Source organism: Camellia sinensis, chromosome 10, assembly GCF_055761805.1.
Source record: "Camellia sinensis isolate YWXY chromosome 10, ASM5576180v1, whole genome shotgun sequence".
NCBI lineage: Eukaryota > Viridiplantae > Streptophyta > Magnoliopsida > Ericales > Theaceae > Camellia > Camellia sinensis.
This window is the reverse complement of record NC_138970.1, coordinates 18620504-18637872: the sequence shown is the minus strand read 5'-3', so window position 1 is coordinate 18637872 and position 17369 is coordinate 18620504. Positions and strand designations below refer to the sequence as shown.

Here is a 17369-nt window from a genome sequence, read left to right as displayed (position 1 = left end):
TTGTAATAATCATAACTCTTGATTTTTGCTCATCCCTTATCATAATAATATTTTAGAGTTTGCAACGATAAGTTAGTATGGCCCCGTTTGGTGTTGCTGTTAAAACAGATTATAAATTATAATCTAGCAAACTATATATTATGACTTTAATCGGAAACTGTTAATCTGTTTAATGTAGCTGTTGGATTATAAATTTAAGTTGTTGAATATTGTTTGTTAAACAAGCTGTATAATAACTTTTTGCTGTATAAATATCTTTTTTACCCTTGTTAGTTGTAAATTGAATTTATCTTGACTTTTTGCTATTTATTACATATTAAGAGATCATTCCAACATCAAATTAACATAATGATTTTATTTGTAGATAATAACAATGATATAAACATTACACAAAAATAAATTTATTATATTTTCATAATTATTTCCTTGACAAATTGACATTAAAATCAAAAAATTAAAAAATTAAGATTGAGATATTGGAACTCCCACAAGACTTGTGGGTTATAAACTACTTTTTAGATAATAGAAATGATAGACATATTTAAATGATCAACTACTTTTTAATTAAATAAATAAAAAGGCAAAACATTTAACACCTGCCAAAAACATCTTCGAGGAATTTCTTGTGATCAGGCAAGGCAACTTTGTCTCCACCACTTGCGTCAAAGTAAACCTGGTATATCTGCATTTTGAAAGATTGATACATATGATTCAAATCTTAATTATATCTAGGAAAAAATTTATATATTTATCATATTAAATTTATGAATTAGTACATTGTAACAAACTGACCAAAGACTCTTCATTTTAGGTTAGAAAAGTAGGCCAGAAACAAAAATAATCAAAACTTCCATACAATCTATTCACAATACCAAACAAGCCTTTATAATTCATATTTAGCACGCAATACTTGTGTAAAAGAAGCCTCGTTTTCATGTTAAACAAGACCAGTTCACGCCAAGCCACAGATGATGGCATGATCAAGTAGGGCTACAAACGAGCTCGATAAGCAAGTGAACGCTCAAGCCTAGTTAGTTATCGACTTGAGCTTGAGCTCAATAAACGAGCTCGATAAGTAAACAAGCTGAGCTCAAGCTCAACAAAGCTCGGCTTGACTTGGCTCACTTGCAGCCGTATGATCAAGCACTGTCACAATAACCATTTTTCAATTGAGTTGTGCTTGTTGATGGATGAACTGCACCAAGGATATTTGAAATGGTTTACAACCTCCTCCAACATTTACTTTGGGTTAAATAGAGAAGAGAAACATGGTATATAATATCTCAACCATAAAATTAATCAACTGACAAATCTGGAAATGATTTATAAGGTAGCATTCAGTAGTACCATTGAAAAATAACCAAAAAAGTTGAAGAGTAAGTTTCTTAAAAATGCACACTACAAAACAAGCGCTGCGCGCACACATGCAATTCGAGATTTTCTTGCCAAACCCCACAACTTAATCAAAGTTGAAAATTAAACACAAACAGTAGGTGAAAATAACTAGAGAATCTAATTCTACCAATACCTCTTCTTCTGGTTTGTGAAGTGCTTGGTCACCCTCAGTGTCCATCTTATCCGCTCATCCACTTTTGCATCACCACAAAGTAAGAAAGAAGAAAAGGAACTTGCAAGAATAGCATTGTCAATCGATAAAATTAGAATAATCATTATATTTAAATCAAAACTGCAAAAAAAAAAAAAAAATACTTATTTCTTTTCCATCTTTAGTCTTTGGTCGATGCATTGGCCTTGCTGCAAAAGGTCTTACAGTTGCAAGTTTCATGAAAACTAAAAAAAAAATAAAGCAATGTAAAGAAATTCTAATCAATTCTAAGAAATGAAAAGCATACCCTTTTCAGTTGTCCTTTTAGGCTCTACTTTTGGCCTTGGAATTGCTGCCAAAATTGAACTCACAGACATGCTCGCCAGAGCCCACACAAACACACACAAGCCAATTTAAAGAACGCAGAATCATCAACATCATCATACCAAACACAAAACAGAAAGCACAATGGACAAAGAAAGTGACACAATTACATTGCTTGTGACCTTAAATCATAAAATAAAATGGACTTCAACTAAGAAGTATGACATGTGTCCAGTAGTTGATAAAAATAAAAATATAAAGGGCTTAAACATTTACCAAAAAAAGTAAAAATATGTACAGAGAACTTGTAAGATAAGCATATGCAACTGCCGTAATTTGTGCCAATACTACTAAAAAAACAAAACATACACGTTCTTTTTCCTTCTTTCGCCCTTGGATGATGCATTGACCTTGCAGCATAAGGTATTAAAGTTGTGAGTGTAATGAAAACTAAAATATAAGGGAAATGTAAAGAAATTCTAATCAGTTCCAAGAAATGAAAAGCATACCCCTTTCAGTTGTGCTTTTAGGCTCTACTTTTGGCCGTGAATTTGCTGCCAAAATTGAACTCACATGTTATCAGTACATTTACAATATTGAATCTCTCTCACACAGACATGCTTGCTAGTGCCCACACAAACACACACGCTTATGCTGTGTTTGGTTGGGGGATTTGGAGAGGGATTTGGAAAGAAAAATGGAAAAAGTAGGTGAAATGTGAATAAATCATGCTTATATTTCACATAGTTTCACACACCTTTTCCCTTTTCCTTTCCCTTTTCCTTTCCTTTTCCCTTTCCAAATCCCTCCCCAAATCCCCCAACCAAACACACCATTAAAGAATGCAGAATCATCAACATCATCATACCCAACACAAAATAGAAACCACAATGGACAAAGAAAGTGATACAGTTACATTACTTGTGTGTCTTTAAATCGTAGAACAAAATGGACTTCAACTAAGAAGTATGAAATGTGTCCAGTAGTTGATAAAAATAAAAATATAAAGGGCTTAAACAATTACCAAAAAAAGTAAAATGATGTACAGAGAACTTGCAAGATAAGCATATGTAACTGCCATAATTTCAGCCAATACTATTAAAAAAATAAAACATACATATTCCTTTTCCTTCTTTAGGCCTTGGTAGATGCATTGGCCATGCTGCATAAGGTATTAAAGTTGTAAGTGTAATGAAAACTAAAATATAAGGGAAATGTAAGGAAATTCTAATCAATTCCAAGAAATGAAACGCATACCCCTTTCAGTTGTTCTTTTAGGCCCTGCTTTTGGCGTTGATTTTTCTGCCAAAATTGAACTCACATGTTATCAGTACACATAAAATAATGAATAATTATCTCGCAAGGGTGCTTGCAAGCACCGACACAACACAAATACACACAAAGCAATTTAGAGAACGCAGAATCATTGACACCACCACCACCACATACTAGAAACCACAAAGGACAAAGAAAGGGATTCAATTACGTGATTTTCTTAAATCATATAAAATTGGGCTTGCACAGATACGAGATACAATACAGACACAAAAAACTTCAAAAAATTTAGGAACATGCGCAAAAATATAAATTCATATATTTATTATATGGCATATATAAGGATAAGCAATTATTATGTCATATATATGAATATTTAATTCAAATATAATATTTTTAAAGTCTAGTGAGGACAATATGTTTAAATTTATTTATTTTTCTTTAATCAATGGATTCCAAGTTATTTTAGTCAGACTAGTAATGATGTGTTTAAGCAATAGAAACATGTCTTCTTCAACTGTTAGAAACGTGTCCAAGTTTAGAAGCATTTTTAAAATAGTAGGACTTGTTGGGAAGTGTCTAATGAGGGTTGTGTCGGACACAGTGTCAAACGTGACATGCCATCACCTTAGAAGTGACGGTATTTCTTAGGACTTGAAAAACAAGAAACAACAAAATATGTTAAAGGAGATTCCAGGAAAATTCAGTAAACAGAAACAATGGGCAAATTCACATCAAAAGGACAACGTACAAACTAAAAATTGAAAACCAAGTTTGGTATAATATTAAACCCAAAGCAGAAACAAAAGCAATCAAAGAAAGCTTTTGCTTTGGAATAGTAACTGAAACAGATTTTATGAGCACTAGATTTTGGCTTCAAAGAGGAGGGAGAGGGGGTATCAAAAAGGGGATGGAGCTAAATACTTGCCTCATTATTAATTTACTTAAGACTGGAACCGAATTCCCTTAAATTAAAAGGATGAGTTTCAATTTTAGTTAAGTGGTGCACCCAAACACAAGCAAGAAACAAGCCCTTTGATTCCAAAACCAACCATCAGTACCTTGATGAGATTAACGCAACAAATATCACACAATGGAATAAATTTTAAACAAAAGTTGGACACGATAAGCAAATCATGGTAGCGTGAAATTGAAAAGGTTCCTTATTGCAAGAGCTAGAGAGAAAAACAGGGGCAGACTCAAAAAATTATTTGACAGGGTCAGTCTAAGCTTATCAAGATAATTTTTAAACCAACAATATTGTTTGCATGGTGTCAATATACTAAGAAAATACACCGTACATACCAAAATGTTATAATAAATAAACAAAGCCTAAAAACATGTTCAATTTACAACAATAAAATTAATATGCCAAAATAACAAATTGGAGAATATAAAATTTAAAATAAAATAAAAACAAAACTTGAACTTAATGAAACAAGAATAAGTATCATTGTCAAACAAAAGCCAATATGTATTGCTGTTAATTTGACTTGCTCATGCAATATTTAAAATGAATATAAAGCGAGTCAATAATCATTGGTGCTAGAATGTTGGCAGAGAGAGAGAGAGAGAGTAGGGTAATCTATCTACCTACTCTATCGTATTGCCACTGGTAGTCTTGGCTTGATTGCATCTACCTAACGGGAAATTTAAAAAAAACCCTCTTCTTGCTATTTGTATAAAATTGGAAGAAAATACCTCGTTACGTTGATGCTGTTTATGAATAACAAATAATAAATATGCCATTTAAGTTTAAAAACCAAATATTCAAGACTTTCACACATAACCAGTGTTTTTAAAGGCTCAAGGCGCAAGGCGAGGCGCGAGCTTTATTGAAGTAAGGCGCACAGTATTCGTAAAAAATAGAAAAATTAATATAGACTAATCATTCATAGTACTAAGACAATTTTTTAAAAAATAAAAAGTAATCAAGATTCAAGACAAAATATAGAATAATTCTCAAAGCCATGAAAGTGCATATTACATAACATTTCAATTTTCAAAGATCAAATAATCCACATTCAATAAAATAAAAACATAAACACTAAACATCTAAAACATAAATATCCAACAAATACTAATATATGTCTTAACACTTAAAAACATCAATATCAAAAGAAAGGGTAGGTTAGGTCGGTGTCAGTCAATCATCATCCTCAACATCAATGGCAAGCAAACTATCATCTTCTTCTCCATCAGTTGATTTGTATCCCTCAATATCTTCCTCCTCTGTGTCATCTGAGCCCGCTTCCTCTTCATCTATTAATTGAAGTGGAGTCAATGTTGATGATTTAGATATCATCGGTTGTGCCTTTGAGCGTGAACTTGTTGCTCTACTTGCATGGCTACTTTCTTCTACTCCAGAAGCTCTAGCAACAGTGGCCCACGTCAAGCCATCATCATCATCATCAAACACAGGCTCATTATCTTCATCTGATTCTCCATCCATCCTCCCAAGCAACCACTCATTGCTTTCATCAATATTTTGCAAAGATATGGGATCAAGAGTGTTGCGCATGTCATACCTAAATCTCAATGTTCTATTGTATTTGACATACACTAAATCATTGAGACATCGTTGTTCCAATCTATTTCTTTTCTTGCTATGAAGCTGCAATTATTAAAAAGATATTAAATTCTATATAATTAGAATAAAAAAATATTTGAATTGAATAAAAAATTAGTTAGAATGTTAAATACTCACATGTTCAAATACACTCCAATTTCGTTCACAACCCGATGAACTACATGTTAGGCTAAGGACTTTTATGGCAAAAGTTTGCAACTTTGGAGTATAAGAACCATATGATGCCCATCAATCAGCTGCGATAATCCACTAGTTAGAAATAATTGTTACCAAGTATAAAGTTTTATTAAAAGTATTACTAAAAATAAACTCTATGAGTCTATAATATATTACCTGGTGCTCTTGTATTTCTTTGCCTAATCGCAACAGACTTGCCAAAAAGACTCTCAGCCTTCATATAAATACTCATCTCATTAGTGATCAAATCTTGAACAGTGACATCCGGGACCAACCTTTGCATGCATTCATAAAACCCATTCATCACTTCATGATCTCTTTGCACCTCTAACGCTTTTGGGTAAAAGAATTCTAGGTTGAGAAAATGTGCAGCTGCATGTAAAGGTCGATGCAATTGAACATCCCATCTTTTGTCAATGATTTCGAAAATTTCATTATACTTCTCTTCTTTATGATCAAATGAACTTGCAATGCATTATTTTGCCCTATCCATTGCCTCATAAATGTATCCCATGGGAGGTTTCTTCTCGGTATCAACCAATCTAAGCACTTTGACAAGAGGACCCGAGACCTTAAGGGCAAACACAACAGTATTCCAAAATGAAGGCATCAACAAAGTTTGTGCCATTCTTTTACCTTGTGGCTCCTTTGCCCATTTGCTTGAGGTCCAGTCTTCGGAGGTGACCATCTTTCTCAAATTGTTTTTTTGTTGATGCATCCTAGACAAAGTCAAAAAGGCGGCTGCAAATCTAGTTTTTGCAGGTTTGATCAAATTCTTCAAATTTGTAAAGCGCCTCATCATGTTTAGCAACGTAGGCCGATTGTAAATGTAGCCATGTACTGCAATACCCCTTTCAAATGTCTTTTTCAGTCTAGGTATCTTGAAAATGTCTTCTAACATCAAGTCCAAACAATGAGCAGCACATGGTGTCCAATACAAGTGTTCATACTTAGCTTCCAAAAACCTCCCTATAATGTAACAATAATGAAGAATTATTATTTTCAAGTTTTTAAATTTTAAATACAAAACAAACTATGAGTAAACAATTTTGATGTAAGGAATGAAGAAATATTCTTACCCGCCAACACATTAGCTGCAGCACTATCAGTGATAACTTGCACCACATTCTCTTTTCCAACTTTCTCCACAAACTTGTCTAGTAATTCAAATAGCTTTTGCCCATCCTTTGAATAGCTAGAAGCATCAACCGACTCAACAAACATGGTTCCTCTTGGACAATTAACTAAAAAGTTAATCAATGTCCTTCCTCTCTTATCAGTCCAACCATCTGCCATTATGGAACACCCGTATTTTGTACAATCCTCTTTATGATACTTCATCAAATCTTCAGTATGTTTCACTTCTTTTTTGAGTTGGGTAACCCGCACTTCATGGTATGTCGGTGGCTTCATACCAGGACCATATTGGCCAATGGCTTCAATCATTGGTCCAAAACTCTCATAATTTACTGCATTAAAAGGGATGCCAGCATCATACATCCACCTTGAAAATCTTTGTAGTGCCCGAGCTCTCATTTTTTTTTTGTAAGGGTCATTTGCATCAATTTTGGTTTGTTTCCCTTTTGCTTGGTCTTTTCGATTTTTCACCACTGATTCAGGATTGGGTGTGAAGTAAACATCCATAGGCCCTTTTCTCTTTGTCAACGACATCATCATCTTCATCTTCATCTTCCATGTCCATGTCATCGAAATTAGGCAACATGTTCATTTCTTCTTTTTGTGTCTTTTTTTTGGACATGAACTCTCTAATCTCTTCTCTTACATGAGAAGGACATTTCGGGCAAGCAGTGACATTCCTATAACCTCCCGCAAGGCGTTGTTTCACCCGATAAACACCTCCATTTGATACTTTACCACAAAAATTACACTCAAACTTGTTTAAATTATTCTCCTCCACCAAATGGGCATATTGCCACGCCGGATCTTTTCTATTACTTTCCGATGTCATTTTCTACTTAGCACTTACTACACAACACAAAAAATAAATAACAAAAAAATAATTTCAGTATAATGAATGTAATGCATGTTATGTGATGAATTAATTAATGAATGTAATGTATGAATCAATTTTCTATTTTTTTTAATTAATGATGAATTAATTAATTAATGTACATTCCATTACATTTATTCCTATGTTACATTCAATTTTCTATTAATGTAAAATGTATGTAATTTAATGTATGTAATGTATGAATTAATTAATGTTATGAATCAATTTTCAATTTTTTTAATTAATGGTGAATTAATTAATTTCAGTATAATGATGAATCAATTTCAGTATAATATAATCATAATAAATGTAATATATCTATTTTTTTTATTTATGTATGTATGTATGAATTAATTAATTTATTTATTTGTTTATGTAATAATCAGGGTTATGAAAGTCAAATAATTGAAAAAAAAATTTATTTATTTATTTATCATAATCAATTTATTTATTTATTTATGAATTAATTAATTTATCATAATCAATTAATTAAGTTATTTATGAATTTATTTATCAATTAATTAAGTTATTTATGAATTTATTTATTTATTTATTTATTTATCATAATCAAAAGAAAAGAAAAGAAAAAAAAATAAAAAATAAAAAATAAAACAGATCACCTTCGACGAAGGTAAAAGAAAAGAAAAAAATAAAAATAAAAACAGAGAACCTGCGAAGCCGATCGAAGAAGAAGGAGAAGGGGAGAGAGTCGATCTGCAAAGTCGATCGAAGTCGATCGAAGTCGAACTCGAGCCTGCGAAGTTGATCGAGAACCTGTGAAGTCGAACCTGCGAGAAGTCGATCGAAGTCGAGTCGCAGAGAAAGAGGAAGAGACGACTTCTTTTTTTGAACACAGGTTCGTAATCGATCGATTAGGGTTATCTGAGTCCTATTTGTCTCATATGGTACATGGGTCGTAATCCTCTGTGATTACGAGCCATTCGAAAGGTTATCTGAGTCGTTAGATCAGATCTACGACTTGAACACTGAGTCGCGCCTAGGCGATCGCCTTGCGCCTCTCTCGCCTTGATCAAGTCGCGTCTAAGGCGAGCGCCTGGTTCAATTTGCCTCGCCTGGTACCTGTACAGGCGCAGATGCTGAGCCTCGACTCTCCTTGCGCCTAGGCGTGCGCCTTTGACAACACTGCACATAACAAGATCATTTTAGGATAGCTTAGTTTAAGGCCGTGAGCAATTTTTTGGAAACATTTTACCCTCACCATTAATGGACGTGTTGTGGGATGGACTTCTATATAATATCCGAAAATTTAGGTCCAGCCATCGGATATACTACCATAAATTTTTCACCATGAAAGAAGCCCACTCAAAAGTAAATCTTCAAACCCAAGGGAGATGCGTTGATGTAGAATGTAGAACGGAATTGGGGAAAGAGAGAGAAGAACACTGACCACAATGTGCTTCTATAAAGGATTATATTGGGCACGGCACCCAATGTGCTTCTATAGCGGTTGGGAATCTCGTGAAAAATGCTAGCTTTGGTAAATTGAAGATTGGTACGACGAGTACCAGCAACAAGGATAGCTATTTACAAATTGGTTCTCAGAAGTCTATGTTATGGTTTTATGACCAGGGCATTCACCGCTGCTATTGAAGATAAAGCAGATATCTTAAATCTATCCATCGGCCATCCAAATGATGATGAAAAGATTAAGATGAGAGAATTCAATTATTTTGACGAAATTGAACTTGAAACTTACAGGGCTATGTTGCATGATGTATTATCATATACTGCTGCTGGAAATGATAGTTCTAGAACCAAGAACATTGCCCCATGGACATTGTGTGTTGCAGCCTGTAACTCACTGAAAACATTTACCACCAAAATATTAGTCAGCCATAGCAACTTTCTCAAAAAGGTAATTCTTTTATCCCTTTTTCTTTCATTATAATTTATCTGTTTTACAAAAATGCTTGACTTTGCACATCAAAATAGCAAGTATAAACTTTACATACTTAAAATATGTGGAATTTGTAAATAAATGCTATCGTACACACCATGCAAGTTATGCCATTTTTGAGTTTGATTATCACAAATGGCATAACTCAATATTAATAAATTGATAACATCACATGCGATATAACCAAACAACTCTTAAATCATAACAAAAATAATGTCATAACCAAAATCACAATGTGTTATAAATAATAACACAATATGTCATAACCAAAAACACAAAAGTTATAGCCAAAGGTACATATGATACACAACTCAAAAGAATTTTCTGAATTAGTTTGGATATTTGATTAGTGGATAAGATTTTCAATCATGTTAAAAAAAATTTAAAAAAAATTAAACCTTCAAAACAAATAAATACTTACTGCTAATTGAACATTCCAAAAACTATCTCATCCCTGGAATTCTTAATTTGATAAAATTCTATTAATTCCGTAGAAACACACGCTTATTATATTAGTTTTTTTTTTCATTTAATTTTGGATTTTGCATGCAGGGATTCTCAATTAATCGATTTGGGGATATTGAATCTTGCAGCTTGATCTATTCTAAAAATGCAAGAGCCCCAATAGGTGCTGTTGGGACTGGAAGCTTAAGTTCTATGCCTCGGTAATAAAATAAAGCATACTATTTTTATTTGTTGAATGGCATGAAATCATGATAGAATGGCTATTTTTTGCATAATTTGAATTCATGTCAAGCAATGAGCTAGATCCCAAAAAATTGAAAAGAAAAATAGTTGTCTATGCAATCAACACAAATGGAATGTCTGCCTTGAAAGCTGGTCCTGTAGGTGTTATCATTATAGGCAAGGGGAATGATACACCTCGATCTCTAATCTTTCCACTTCCGGCGGCATGTGTGACTAAAGAAGATGGTGAATTTATTATTAGTTGCGTGACCTGTACCTGGTTGTGTGCTAAATTCATGACTTAGTTACTCTATTTTTTTTCTTAATATATATATAATCTAAATTATTTTTATGTTAATTTTATATCAGTAACCTAATAGCTAAAATTTGCACAAGTGAAGAAGAACCAAATCCTGACTATCCAGCTATAGCTAGGTTTTCTACAAAAGGGGCAAGCCCATTGTCAGAACATATTAGCAAGGTACATTCTACTAAAGTCAATATATTATTGTTGTTTCTTATAATTTTTATCTTTAAACATGATAATTTGTTGGATAAATACAATACTAAATATCCTCCAATTTTCAGCCTGATATTTGTGCAATAGGGGTTGATGTTTGTGCGAATTCAGAAGAGGTGAAAGGTGCTAAAGAGAATTTCCCATTTACCATGGCGTCTAGAAAATCTATGGCAATTGCCATTGTCTCCGGTGCTGCTGCATTTGTTAAATCATTTCACCCAACTTGGTCGTCAAGCACTATAAAATCGGCACGCGTCATAGCGCTTGATGACCAAGTTGGGTGAAATGATTTAACAAATGCAGTAGCACCGGAGAAAATGGCAGTTGCCATAGATGTTCCAGACGCCATGGTAAATGGAAATTCTCTTTAGCACCTTTCACCTCTTCTGAATTTGCACAAACAACATCAACCCTTATTGCACAAATATTAGGCTGATAATTGTAAGATATTTAGTATTTTATTTATCCAACAAATTATCATGTTTAAAGATAAAAATTATAAGAAACAACAATAATATATTGAGTTTAGTAGAATGCACCTTACTAATATGTTTTGACAGTGGGCTTGCCCCTTTTGCAGAAAACCTAGTTATAGCTGGATAGTCAGGATTTGGTTCTTCTTCACTTGTGCAAATTTTAGCTATTGGGTTAATGCTATAAAATTAACACGAAAATCATTAAGATTATATATATATATATATATATATATATATTTTAAGAAAAAAATAGAGTAACTAAGTCATGAATGTAGCACAAAACCAGCTACAAGTCATATAACTAATAATAAATTCACCACCTTTAGTCACACTTGCCGCCGGAAGTGAAAGATTCGAGATCGAGGTGTATCATTCCCCTTGCCTATAATGATAACACCTTCCATTTGTGTTGATTGCACAGACAACTATTTTTCTTTTCACTTTTTTTGGGATCTAGCTCACTGCTTGGCCTGAATTCAAATTATGCAAAAAATAACCATTCAATCATGATTTCATGTCATTCGACAAATAAAAATAGTATGTTTTATTTTATTTTATTTTATTTTATTTTATTACCGGGGCATAGAACTTGAGCTTCAAGTACCAGCAGCACCCATTGGGGCTCTTGCATTTTTAGAATAGATCAAGTGGCAAGATTCAGTATCCTCAAATTGATTAATTGAGAATCCTTGCATGCAAAATCCAAAATTAAATAAAAAAAAAACTAATATATAAGTGTGTGTTTCTGCGGAATTAATAGAATTTTATTAAATTAAGAATTCCAGGTATGAGATAGCTTTTGGAATGTTCAATTAGCAGTAAGTATTTATTTGTTCCGAAGGTTTAATTTGTTTTTTTTATAACATGATTGAAAATTTTATCCACTAATCAAATATCCAAACTAATTTGGACAATTCTTTTGAGTTGGGTATCATATGTACCTTTGGCTATAACTTTTGTGTCTTTGGTTATGACATAATGTGTTATTATTTATAACACATTGTGATTTTGATTATGACATTATATTTGTTATGATTTAAAATTTGTTTGGCTATATCGCATGTGATGTTATCAATTTATTAATATTGAGTTATGCCATTTGTGATAAGCAAACTCACAAATGGCATAACTTGCATTGTGTGTACCATAGCATTTATTTATAAATTCCACATATTTTAAGTATACAAAGTTTATACTTGTTGTTTTTATGTGCAAAGTCAAGCGTCTTTGTAAAACAAATAAATTATAATGAAAGAAAAAGGGATAAAAGAATTACCTTTTTGAGAAAGTTGCTATGGCTGACTAATATTTTGGTGGTAAATGTTTTCAGTGAGTTACAGGCTGCAACACACAATGTCCATGGGGCAAGGTTCTTGGTTCTAGCACTATCATTTCCAGCAGCAGTATAGGATAATACATCATGCAACATATCCCTGTAAGTTCCAAGTTTAGTTTCGTCAAAATAATTGAATTCTCTCATCTTAATCTTTTCATCATCATTTGGATGGCCGATGGATAGATTTAAGACATCTACTTTATCTTCAATACCAGCAGTGAATGCCCTGATCATAAAACCATAACGTAGACTTCCGAGAACCAATTTGTAAACAACTATCTTTACTACTGGTACTCCTCCTCTCGTCGTACCAATCTTCAATTTACCAAAGCTAGCATTTTTCACGAGATTCCCCGCTACTATATAAGCACATTAGGTGCTGTGCCCAATATAATCCTTTGTAGAATACAAATTAGCATCAGCACTTCCTTCTATTGGGTCGAACAATTTAGCTCCAACTATTTTATTGCATAAATTAACAAAGATATGGGCAACTCTTTAAATTATAGTCTAACTTTACTACCTATAACACAAAAAGACATTGATTGGTTGAGGTTATGACTTACATGTTGCATTTGAATTCGGGATCATTGATCCCAAGAAAGTCTCTACCAAAATCTCCGACTTTATCTGGTGAAAAGCTTGCTGGTTTATAGTATATACCACTATCGATCACACTGATAATAATGTTAGTGTGATAGCTGCAATTTGACATTTGAACCTCCAAGTTGAGTCCCATACTTTCCCAACATTTTGTTGTTTCAAGAGTTAAATTTCGTCTAGGGAAGATAGACACAACCTCCATACCTGAAAGCCAACAAAACAAAGGATTATTGCCTGAAAAAAGACAAGACATCACTACAAAATTAAGGAAGTTAAACAAAATTACTTTTAGCATTTCATGAAGTGAGGGAGGAGATTAGGAATCTGATTTTAAACGGGTAAGAATTTGTAAAACAAATGTAAGAAAATAATTTATGAAAAAGAGAGAGATAAAGGGTCATATACTAACTTCTTTCGGATGCTCAAAGAAAAAGGAAAGAAAAACAATCAAAATATTTTGAGTTGGCAAATAGGATACATTACTAGTAGAAAAGCCTAGAATCAAATTTTGACACTGAACTTAACTTTCATCCATCCACCAAACAACTGATAGTTTACTTCTATATTTACATCTTTCTAGTGTTTTTTCCCCCTAACAAACCGCTCACCAAAGCCGCCCAACTTATTCACTCCATAGCAGTCACTGACCCAACCCTTATTGCCCCCCTAAAATTAATAAACTTGTCATTGTAACGAGTCACAATCAGTGGCATTTCCATCACAATAGAGTTACGTTATGCATTTTTGTATTATTTCAAATTACCAAGTTGTATCCGTCACCATATCGTACTATTATCAGTACTCATATCTGTAGCCGTACTTCACACCAAGTCAAAGCAAAAGGTTCATGCCCTGGCCAACTAGAATTCATTTTGTTCTCCAACTTCTAAATTCTATCCACAAAGAAACAATAGACCGACAGACAAAACATAAAAAAAATAACGCCTAATTAGTATACATTGATGTATATTTGGAAGGGAAAAGATTGAGTACACACCTAACCTTTAACATAATGCACAAAATGGTGGTCCCAAGACTTGAACCCAAGACTTAATTTTCATAAAATCTTATTAAAAATAAGTCTTAATAAAATCGTTGCTAAAAATAATTTTTTGTGACGATTTTTGGCTTATGTGGCTAAAATTGATAATTGGCGACTTTTTTTTTTTTTTTTTTTTTTTGTCACCGCTTTTATAAATATTCACTTGAACTTACAATTAGTGATATCTTTTTATGACGAATTTTTTTAAATATCGCTAAAAGTTGAAAATTAGCAACTTTTTTTTGTAATGATCTTTTTAAACTGTCGCTAAAATTTATAATTAATGACATTATTTGTGACAAAATTTTCAAACTGTCACCGAAGATGAACAATTAGTGACGTTTTCTAACAGTGCTTGATGAAAAATACCATTAATTATCATAGGACCTATTAGACAGTAAACCCATCTATTAAGACATACAAGTAAGTACACTTAAATTTACAAACTATACCAGAAAATGGTAATCCTCCTTAGGCTTGCTGATTTTGAAATACTTGTTGGAGACACCCCAAAAAAAAAAAAAATGATATCATTAAGTATCATGTATTTATATTGTCCATCAACAATGGTTACTATTTAATAGCATGGAAGTTCATTAAACAACTGCTTTTGGATTGCTAGTCATCCATTCTTCAGAATCTAGAAGAATTGGAGAAACTCTGAATACAGGATATAATGAAAGAAATTGACCATGTCCAGCTACAGCGACACAACAGCTCAAATATTTAAAAACAAAACAGAGGGGGAAATTTTATTGAGTATAATTTCCAATCATAAATAAATCATAGTGCAAGGTGTTTTTTCTCTCCTTTTTCTCTGTGAATGTAATCAATAATCATTTGATTATCCATAATCCAAAAGAGAAGGAAAATAATCTTTAAAGTAACCAATTTGTGATACTTATTGGCCATCAATTCAACCATTGAAACCCTAAAATAGTTGTTGAAAACTTTTAATCTCACCTTTTCATAAAATCATGTAACCTACATCTTTTGAAAGTCAAGCAAAAACAAGTGCTTTGCTTCTAGAAACCTTCTTCTATCTTGAAAACCACAGCCCTAGAAGCTTTCTCTAACAGAACCAACCACAATTCCTATTGTATGAAAAAATACCCTAACTCTCCTTTAAGTTGTCCTTCTACATCATGTTGAATCTGAAGCAAGAATATAACTCCTCAAAAGCTTTGAAGACAAACTCAAACAACCCAATAAATAATCAAAGAAGGCACTTAAGTTATTAATTTGCAAAACCTTTACTGCACTTTGTTCATGTTTATGCCTTCCATGTGAATCTTGAAGTTGCCTATATTGGTTTAGATCGCAGAACTATATATAGTCTCAAAAGAATTTTATGGCACTGAATAGTACATTTGATGTTGATCAAACTAAAGACTATAAAGTACCATCCAAACTGAAAGTAAAACTAAGACACCTTTTTTACTATAATAAAAAGGTCAATATGCATTTTGCATCTCCTTGAAAATTTTATTAAATCCGAACGGACTTGGCACCATAGTTTTCATAGCCCCCTGCATTCTCATTTTAGCCTAACTTTCCATGTGATCATTCCTATTGTTTGTGCAATGGTAAATGCCCAAACAAATAAGCATAAGAACATACACTCAAGTCCAAAAACAACTACTTTCCACCGATAAGCCAAAGGTTATATTCATGCCTAGCCTATCCCTCTCAAAGTTCTCGTTAAAAGTGACCAAAACTCCATAATTGCCTTTTTTTTTCATCATATCAAGCAATACCAACATGTCCTATTTTGATATTATTACCCATTACATTGTATTAATAAATTTATCAAATTTATTCAAAAGACAAGAGAACTGATAAATTTATCAATAGGACTTAATGGCTAATAAGTCCTAAAAATAGGACTTATTAGTAATTTACCCTATAAAGAAAAAGGAAATTTGTGGCAAGCAACCAACTAGACTATCAACAACATAATTACTAATCTTGAGTAAATAATTGCAAATTAATCTTGCTTATTTTCTTGTCCCACTCGATTTATACCTCCAAGCACGTTACATGGCTCTGAATGCTCGGAATCCACTCCCATTGACGAAGTTTTATTTAATGAAGATAGACAAATGGCTTAAAATCTAAATTAAAAACAAAACAAAATATTAAGGAATAAATTGATGAAATTAAAAACTCCAAAATTTGACTTTTTTTTAATAATGTAATTTCCCGTTAAATCAATACATATTAATGCTAAACTAACTCGTTTAACCAAGAATGAACGAACGTGTAATTTTAGTTTTCATCTTTTGAAGATTTGTTTCCTCGTCTTCTTCTTTGTTTATCATACTTATCTTCTAGCTATCATTTTTCTGGATTTCAGATTTTCAAATCAATAGTCATATACAAAACATAACAACTTAAAATTAAAAAAACAACAAATGTAATTTCGCAAAAAATGATAAGATCTTCTGTTCTATACCGGCGTCGGAAGAAGGCAGGGAATCGGCAACACATTCGAGCTCCTTGAGGCCCTAGACGAAGTTGACGGTGAGATTACACCCAAAGCTCTGCGTAATGATGTGTCTCCCGTTTTTTTTCTTTTTCATCCTTTCTTCCGGTTTTATTTTTTATTTTTTATTTTTATTATGTATTCTATTGTAGACAAGGGGAAGGTTTCATCCGTAAGGAGTGGTTTATAATTTTCTAAATATGTGTATTTTTTAATTTTTTATAATAAAAAAGTATAAAAAAGTGAAAAAAGTAGGTAGAAAAGTAGAGAGGAGATGTTGATAGATGTGACCCAAATAAGTGTATGTATGAAAAAAAAAAGTAATTTTTTTTAGTACATGCTAAGCACCTACTAAAATTCTTGAAATCTTTTCTGTATA

The 17369-nt window shown here is 32.6% G+C and overlaps 2 protein-coding genes and 1 long non-coding RNA gene across 3 annotated transcripts; all 3 read right to left on the bottom strand.

Moving 5' to 3' along the window:
- Window positions 1–451: 451 nt before the first annotated feature.
- LOC145801573 (uncharacterized) lies at window positions 452–17096 on the bottom strand. Its single transcript, XR_014343187.1, has 7 exons — window positions 16961–17096; window positions 13427–13667; window positions 3128–3172; window positions 2988–3032; window positions 2380–2424; window positions 1529–2280; window positions 452–682 (listed from the first exon to the last, which is right to left on the bottom strand). It is a non-coding gene; the product is annotated as an uncharacterized LOC145801573 (long non-coding RNA).
- LOC145800986 (uncharacterized) lies at window positions 5097–6253 on the bottom strand. Its single transcript, XM_082890929.1, has 2 exons — window positions 5853–6253; window positions 5097–5759 (listed from the first exon to the last, which is right to left on the bottom strand). The coding sequence occupies exon 2, from the start codon at window positions 5664–5666 to the stop codon at window positions 5292–5294; it is 375 nt and encodes a 124-aa protein (XP_082747055.1). The 5' UTR covers window positions 5667–5759; window positions 5853–6253; the 3' UTR covers window positions 5097–5291.
- LOC145801510 (uncharacterized) lies at window positions 6388–7619 on the bottom strand. The gene is made up of 2 exons (XM_082893258.1): window positions 6992–7619; window positions 6388–6881 (listed from the first exon to the last, which is right to left on the bottom strand). The coding sequence occupies exons 1-2, from the start codon at window positions 7617–7619 to the stop codon at window positions 6388–6390; spliced, it is 1122 nt and encodes a 373-aa protein (XP_082749384.1).
- Window positions 17097–17369: the final 273 nt, after the last annotated feature.

What these genes read in the sequence shown, in the direction of transcription:
- LOC145800986 (XM_082890929.1), bottom strand. Translation starts at nt 5,666, where the DNA reads ATGCGCAACACTCTTGATCCCATATCTTTGCAAAATATTGATGAAAGC.
- LOC145801510 (XM_082893258.1), bottom strand. Translation starts at nt 7,619, where the DNA reads ATGACATGGACATGGAAGATGAAGATGAAGATGATGATGTCGTTGACA. An exon ending in TGCAGCTAATGTGTTGGCGG is followed by an intron (nt 6,882 to 6,991) that starts GTAAGAATATTT and finishes GTTACATTATAG; the next exon opens with GGAGGTTTTTGGAAGCTAAG.